General features: G+C 57.3%; 1 protein-coding gene across 2 annotated transcripts in view; it reads left to right on the top strand.

Annotated features, from left to right (window-relative positions):
* The first annotated feature begins 5,909 nt into the window (after positions 1-5,909).
* Positions 5,910-8,011, top strand: part of UACA (uveal autoantigen with coiled-coil domains and ankyrin repeats) — a 28,409-nt gene continuing 26,307 nt past the window's right edge. For both annotated transcript variants that reach the window (XM_066196083.1, XM_066196081.1), the window contains exon 1: positions 5,910-6,035. In XM_066196083.1, coding sequence (XP_066052180.1) covers positions 5,979-6,035 — 57 coding nt within the window. In that variant the 5' untranslated portion in view covers positions 5,910-5,978. The remainder of the gene's footprint in view (positions 6,036-8,011) is intronic.

Genomic DNA, 8,011 nt, shown 5'->3' with positions numbered 1-8,011 from the left:
GTTTCACTGTTGATCCATTTGAGCTCAAACAAGGCTCCGAGCTGTTGATGGTCCAACCCCAGACATCACACACACACACACACACAAGGATAAGAAGCTCAGGAAGAGCTTTGCCTTTGCCACTGACTCCAAAGCTTTGGAAAGTGCGCTGTGGTTGCCTGGGAGCTCTGGTTTCCAGTGTGACCAGCCCATCCGTGAGGAGGGAGGAAGATGTGCTGATGACAGCAGCTATTTGAGATGTTTTTCCCTGAGCTGGGCTGGCTCCCCACAGACAGAGCATCGTCTCCCTGAAGACCTGTCTGTAGCTCTGCCAGTGCTCTGATGGATTTGCACACTCTGTTGCCACTGAGTCCCAATTTTCTCTCTCTTTTGCCGCAAGTGAAACAGTTAAACTGCAGCATGGTCACTCCCCGGCCAGACTGCTCTGTGCAGGAAGGCATTCAGCTCTGGTTGAGTTCCTTTTGATCTTTACATTCCTTTGGCTCCTTATCACTTCTCCTTATCCCTGCTGTTTGTCTGTCCTCCCATTTACCACAGTCCCTGGTAAGGCTTTATCTCCAGGATCAAACCAGTCCAGGGGAGATCAGAGTTTCTGCTCCCATTGCTCTGTCCCCTGCTGCAGCCCCAGGACCTGGTCCGAGGTCCCTTTTGCCTCTGCTCTTGTGTTGGGAGTTGCATAAATCCCCTCGAAAGCCTGTCTGCTCGTGCTGATAAACCAAGGCAGCAGCAAACCCCACTGCTGTCTGAGGCGAGGGGAACAAGAACCTCTTGGAACAATGTCCTGACGGGAACGTGAGAGGTTTTTGGTGTCCCTTGCACCCACTCCTGTTTCTAATTCTACTTCCCAGCCTCGGGTAGGACCACAGCACGTGTGACAGGGCTCAGCCAGTGTGGGACATGCTGCCTTCGGTTCACTCGGGAATTTGGCTCCCTTCACACTCGCTGGAATGTGCTGCTTAATTAACACCACTTACCACCCAGATCCTGCGACCACAGTGAACACGGGTTTGCTGGCTGTCTCTCCGTGCCTCAGCTCAACGATTCCACTCCTCTGAGAGGGAATTTGCCTTCTCTCAGCAGCTAAGGTGCTCAGCAAGGCCTGCAGCCCCAAGAAGAGATGCCTTCACTGTACACCTTCCCCAGTGACATTCCAGAACATTCTCTTGGCATCTGGAACAAGAGTTTAGTGCAGACAGGAAAATCAAATTCACCACTCCACGTGTGAATGAGGAGCTGTTTTCAGCCTACATCCACAACCTGAACTTTACCCTCTTTTGCTGCCAAAAGAGATTCCTTCCCTTTGGGGTGTTTTCTTCTTTTGGGATGTGGTTTAATCCGCCCTGAATCCACAGGACAGTCTGTTCTGTCGGCTCTCCTGGCAGCAGGCAGCAGCCCCGGTTTCTACACCCACTTCTGACCTGATGAACAGCCCTGGAGAGCCGTTCCCCACCTGTTCCCGTTCCCAGCTCTGCTCCGTTGGCTGCGCAGCGCAGGAGCTGCTGCCAGGCACGGTCTGGCGCTGGCTCCGGGCACGGCCCCGTGCGCAGGGCGAGCGTTCCCTGTGCCTGTCGGGCACTGCTCTGGAGCAGCCGCCAGGAGCCAGGGACAGCAGCCAAGTTGGCACCTCTGGGCTCCCGGGAGGTTGGCACACGCTTTGTTTTTCCCCAGCTCGGCCTCGGGCCAGGCGGGCTCGGAGCTCGGTGTGCAAACACTGCTGAGCGCAGGTCGCCGTCTGAACATGTTCCCTTCCTCCTCCCTTTCTGGGAACCCAGGACAAGATGGGGGTGACAGCAGTCAGAAGAAAGGAGTCAGGCTCTTCTCCCAGGGAACAACCCACAGGATAAGAGCAAACAGCCTCAGGTTGTGCCAGCGGAGGTTTAGGTTGGATATTAAGGAAAATTTCTTCACTGAAAGGGTTGTCAAGCTTTGGAAGAGGCTGCCCAGGGAAGTGGTGAAGTCATCATCCCTGGAAGTGTTCAAAAAACCACGTGGATGTGACATTCAAGGACGAGGTTTAGTGCTGAGCATGGTGGTGTTTTATGGCTGACAGCTGGACTTGATGAACTCAGAGGTCTTTTCCACCCCTAACAATTCTATCATTCCGTGATTCTCAAGAGCTTGGACACTGGTTTGCTTTGGCTGTGTGCTGTTAAACCTTCCCACTGCTTGTCTGTACATCCCTGGGGCCGTGTCCCCTCCCCAGCCAGCAGTGCAGGTTTGTGCACACCTGCCTGGCGCTCCTGGGCATGGGCAGGAGCTGCCCTGGGAAGGTGGGAGCCAGCCAGGCCCAGCAGTGACGGTGTGTGTGCTCCTGCCCATGTGGTCACTGCTGCTCCCAGGACAGGCCTGCTGTGACCCTGGGACCTGAGGGACACCGGACAGACCTGTGTCCTGCTGGGGACACTGCACCCAGTGAGACACCCCGCGGCAGCAGGGCCCTGCTCTGTCCTTGCAGTGGAGACCGGGACCCTCCCTGGGCTCAGGAGCAAAGGGAGGTAAAATTATATCCTCCATGTGTGTGCCTGGCACAGGGATTAATTTGTCTGGATGATTAAGGCAGCAAGTGATGCAGGAGGTGGCTGGGTGATTTAATGACCCAGGTGGAAATAGAAAGCCAGGAGCATGTTTCCCTTTCAGTCGTGCTGGGGTTTGATTTTAATGTCCTGTTACAAATGGATTGATAAATGAACCCCCCGGAGAAGTGGAATATATTCACGCTGATCTGCTTCTCGGTCATACGGAGCTGCTGAGAGGCAGAGCTTGCTAAGCCCCTTTTTGGGGCCAGATGTTGCCATGGCCTGTGCAGAGGGGCCTCCCCAGCTCCTGTGTGGCTGCGGGAAGGTGTCACTGAGCACAGGGATAGGTCCTGGAGTCACATCCCTTTGGATTTGGGCCTCACCCCCTCAGACAGCCAGTACCACCTCATTTTGTGCAGCGTGTGGCCACCCAGCTCTGTGCTTTTGTGACCGATTCAAAAGCTCTCTGAGCTCCGACTGGGCTAAGAGAACGGCACAAACGCTCTTCCACAGGAGCAGAAACCCAGGCTCTGGCACTGAAACTCTGGAAATCCCACCGTGCTGCAGCAATTCCTTCCTCCTGCCTCGCTGTACAGCTTGGCTCCAATTAGTTGGTCTCGACTGCTACATGTGCAGGCCAACACTGCTTCTATTTCAGGGGGACTTGCCAGAGATTAATTAGATCCCAGGCCTGCGGAGGACCAGCCAGCACATTTCGTGTGCCATTAACTCGGCACTTATCAGGCAAACATTGTCGGGCTAAATCTCCCCTTTGTTGTGGTGCTGTAAGCGAAGGTTGTCACAAAAACGAGCCGTTGGAGCAGACACGGGGCTTGGGGAGCTCAGCCGCCAGCCCTGGTCACTGGGACGGCACTAAGCGTGTGTCAGCGCAGGCAGCCGAGCTCCCCACGGCTTCCCTGCTCAGGGAACTGCTGAGCCACAGCATCCACCAGGCCCTGAGTCAGTGCACGGAGATGTGCAGTGTCAGCCCCTGCCCCAAGGAAACCTGCGCTTTGAAGGGTAAAACCACAGCCAGAGAAATCACGGGGCTGGGGAGAGCGGGGAACAAATCCCTGGTAGGAGCTCCAGAGTTCTGTTTGGAAAGCATGGGGTGACCTTATCTCACCAGCCTCAGGTTGTGCTCTGCTCTTGGTGCCCACGCACTGGGAACACAAACCACAGCGGGCTGGCTTGTCCCGGCTCGTCTCACTTCCAAGAGAGCAGGAGAACGTCTGGCCAGACAATGAGGGACAGGAGCCAAGAACCAGGAATGGAGTGATGGCGAGAGCAAAACAAAATCAGGGACCAGGAAAAAAAAAAGAGGCTTGGAGCAAGCTGGTCTGTGGAAGCTGTCCCTGCCCAGGGCAGGGGCTGGAACTGAGTGGCCTTTAAGGTCCCTTCCAACCCAAAGCACTCCAGAATTTTACGATTCCATGATATATCATCTAGCTAATCATCTAGAGGGGATGGGATTTGCAGAGGGGTGATGTAGTGGGAACTACGTGCCAAGAACCTTACCAGCAGCAGCCTGAACTAATTTGAAGAGCAAAGTGAGAAGTCTGGAGAAAAAGCCTGTAGAAGTGTCCAGAATGAGGGAACAGTCCTGGCAGTGTGGTCAGGGAAGGGCCAGCTGTGGAATCTGCCCGGACTGCACTGGAACAGCTCGGCCTGGGCACCGTGAGGTGAGGTTGGTTAGCTGAACTCCCGGGGCTGCCACTCACACCAACCAGTCAGGCTCCAGTAATTCAACATGAAACGTCTTGTTCTGGTGCTGACACATCGGGCTGGGAGATGGTGTTCAGATAGGGAACTTCCTGCCTTGACAGCAGGGGAAAAATGGGAGGGCTGCGCTCCAGCTGCTCTGGCTGACGGCTCTACCCTGCACGGAGCGAGAACCGCGGTGTGCCTGGGCCACGCTTCCCCCGGGATAGGCTCCAGAGGGATGCAGCTGGATCACAAGGAGGGATGCCATCCTCTCCCTGCAGCCCTCAGCCGAGCAGAGGCTTCCCTGGCCAGGGCAAACATGTGGACGTGTGTGATTATCAGGGGACAGGGAACTGGCCCAGCACTTGGAACCGCTCCGTGCAGCTTCTCGGCACTGACTCCAGAGCAAGGAGTTATTTTTAAGATTCTGCTTTCCTTCGTATTGGAATGACTCAGTAGGAGCTTCCTTTAAACAGCACAGATTTGGTGGGAAAAGGAGAAAAGCTACTGGTGTTAGCGTGGTCCTGAGGATGTGACAGTATTTTTGTAAAGCTGAAACCTTTGGGAAACTTTTGGAGAGAGGTGTCAGGAGCTGTGGCTTCTGCTCCGGGACATGGTGGAGTCCTGTTGGTGCCCTGGACACATGGAGGCTTCCGTGGGGGAACGAAAGGAGAGAAGCTGCCTGAAACACGGCTCTTCAGGGAGAAAAACACCACAAACTTTAAATGGCATTTGCGGCATGAGCAGCGTGTCTCCAGAGAGCCCCAGTCTGGGACTAATCCCTGCTGGGTGCTGCTGCGCACAAAATGAGTTCATATTTAACCGCACAGGTTTTCTCCCTTCTAAACAGGCCACCTATAGAGTAACCCAAGTGTTTGAACAGGGTTTGGCCAGATTGATTAAAAGGCAGTGACATTTACCTCCAGCCTTGCTTATATTAGAGATCCATTGATCAAACAGCCCCGTTCCTGCTCTGATAAGCAAGGTCTTAAACCCAACCCATGGGCAGTAATTAAATAAGTCTCAAATAAGCTTTAAAGCCTTCTGTCATCAGTGCGGTGTGACGGAGCTGTGAGGAAAATGGGGTGAGAAGGGGACGGTAAATAAGACTTGGGATGAGCAGAACTGAACTCAAACCCGGACATGCTCACGCCGAGGCTGGAGTAATTGTGTTATTTAAAACGCTGCCCATGCCCAGCTCGGGCCTCTGCTGTGTGAGCCCTTCACTCCTTTGCGCACAGATTGTTTATTACAGGGATTGTCTGCACGGCGGCCGCTGGTTCGTATGGCCCGCTGCAGGTGAGCGGGAGAGCTGCGAGCTTCCTTCTCGGCCACCGGGAGCTCTCTACTGGGAGAGACGGAGGCAGAGTCCGCCCGGCACCAGGTACACCTGCCCCGGTTCTCATCCCGGTGCTTCTCCCGGTCCTTCTCCCGGTGCCCCGGCAGGCGCAGCGCCGCCCTCTCTATGGTGCCCTGAGGGGCCGCCCGGGGCCAGAGCGCCGCCGGCCCGCCCGCCGCGCTCCTGCCCCGCCCGCAGCGCGCCCCCTGCCGGCCGGGCGGCTCCGCGCCGGGCAGCCCCCCATTGACCGCGAGGAAGTCCCTCCCCTCCGCCCCGCTCGCTGATTGGCCGCAGCGCCCGCGAGGGCGGGCGGTGATTGGCCAGGCTGGGGGCGGGCGGGGCAGGGCCGGCGCGTCCCGGCCGTGGCGGTGGCGGGAGCGCTGCGGGGCCGGTGCGCGCCCCCCGCCCGCGGCCGCGCCATGAAGAGCCTCAAGTCCCGGCTGAAGAAACACGAGGCGGTCATCGGGGGCAGCGCGGTGGGTGCCGGGGCAGGACCCCCGCGGGTTCCTGGAGGGGGGCAGAGCGAGGGGGTCCCGGTTCCTGGAGTGGGGCAGAGCGCGGGGGTCCCGGTTCCTGGAGTGGGGCAGAACATGGGGGTCCCGGTTCCTGAGGTGGGGCAGAACATGGGGGTCCCGGTTCGTGGAGTGGGGCAGAGCGCGGGGGTCCCGGTTCGTGGAGTGGGGCAGAGCGCGAGGGTCCCGGTTCGTGGAGTGGGGCAGAACATGGGAGTCCCGGTTCGTGGAGTGGGGCAGAGCACGGGGGTCCCGGTTCCTGGAGTGGGGCAGAACATGGGGGTCCCGGTTCGTGGAGGGCAGAGCACGGGGGTCCCGGTTCGTGGAGGGCAGAGCACGGGACTCCCGGCGTCTGGAGGGACGGAGCACGAGGGTCCCGGTTCGTGGAGTGGGGCAGAGCACGGGAGTCCCGGCGTTTGGAGGGACGGAGAACGGGGGGTCCCGGTTCGTGGAGCAGAGCGCGGGGGTCCCGGTTCGTGGAGGGGCGGAGCACGGGGGTCCTGGTCTTTGGAGGGACGGAGCCCGGCGGATCCCGGCTCCCGGAGGGGCAGAGCCCGGAGGATCCCGGCTCCCCGGGGAACGGGCACTTGGCTGGGAGCAGAGAGCGAGGGCAGCCCGGGATGCGGGGCACGGCTGTTCGGGGCGCGGGGCTGAGCGGTCCCCCACCCGGCCCTGGCCTCTCGGAGCTCCGGACCGGTTACCGGTGCCTCTCTGCTGCTTCCTGCCTCCAGCACGGATTTTTTTCTCAGCCTTTTTTTCCCCGAGAGCCCCGGGAGCCGGTGCGGAGCCCGGCCGTCCGTGTGCGGGGCTCGGGCAGCGGCGGGCTCTGCGCCGGGAATTAACGTGGAATTAATAAAACTCAAAATCGGAGCGCTTCTGAAGGAGAGGGTTTGCTGAGGAAGGAAGCTTTCCGAGGCTGGTGAGCGCGCAGCTGTGATTGCTGATCATCCAGTCCGGAATGCGGAGCTGGGGGAGGGAGAGCCTCTGGAAACGCACCTTTGTGATGGTGCGGTTGTCTCTGCCGCCTTGCCCGGCTTCCAAAATTTAGGCTGGCTTCAGCTGGCTTTAACTGGCTTTCTTGGTCTTTATTTTTACTTCATCCCTGCGGATGACTTTTGTTGAGGGAGGAGGTCTTTGTAACTGAAGAAGAGAAAGAGAGAAGCTGCGTTTGGAAATCGCTCTTTGCTCTAAATCATCTTTAATTGTGTCTGTTCAGTAAACGCTTCTTCCCCGGGATCCCCTCCCGAGCGTGTCCCCGTGTTCCTCTGCCGCTGGCTACGTGCGATAGCGGGACAGGCAGGTGGATAACGTGAGACTGCTGCCTTTTATCAGCTGTCCTTTGAGATATTGGCTATCTCTAACCACCCTCCTGCGCATTTATTTGCCTTGGGTCTGTTTTACCTGCCGGTAAGAGCTCGTGGGGAGGAGCTGGAAGCAGAGAAGGAATTCCCTGGCAGATGACAGCTCCATCCCCGTGCCGAGCTCAGCAGTGATTCACGAGGCTGTTAAGAGCATTTGTCATGTGTGGGCTGGCACTGCTCTCGCTGTTCATTAGCTGTCCTGCACTTTAGAGCTGTTTGTTATTCTCCAATTAGCCCGGTAATTAAATTCAAACGGAGGCTGACAGCGCCTGTGTTTGGTTTTGAATAGACACGGAGGTTTTTCCCTTCCAGTAAACCTCTGCAGAGGAGGTTTGAGCGGTCTTAGTGCCTTTGAGAGCTGGAGTTACTCTAAAACACGTGAAGGGAAATGGCTTTCAGCAAGATCCTGTAAAAACAGGGATTTTTTTTCTCCATGGTAAACTTCTTTCCCCCGTTTATTGCATAGTCTGGTTATGTGATCACCGCACCATCTCATCAAATAGCAACTTTTAATCTTCTCTGTGGGGGGACAGATCCATCCCGTGGGTGGGGATGGTGGGATGAAGGCGGGTCTGTGTT

The sequence above is a fragment of the Chamaea fasciata genome, unplaced genomic scaffold (assembly GCF_029207755.1).
Source record: "Chamaea fasciata isolate MVZ Bird 193981 ecotype frontalis unplaced genomic scaffold, bChaFas1.0.hap1 SCAF_14, whole genome shotgun sequence".
NCBI classification, from domain to species: domain Eukaryota; kingdom Metazoa; phylum Chordata; class Aves; order Passeriformes; family Sylviidae; genus Chamaea; species Chamaea fasciata.
Note: the sequence above shows the minus strand (reverse complement) of the source record. Positions and strands in the feature narration are given on the sequence as shown.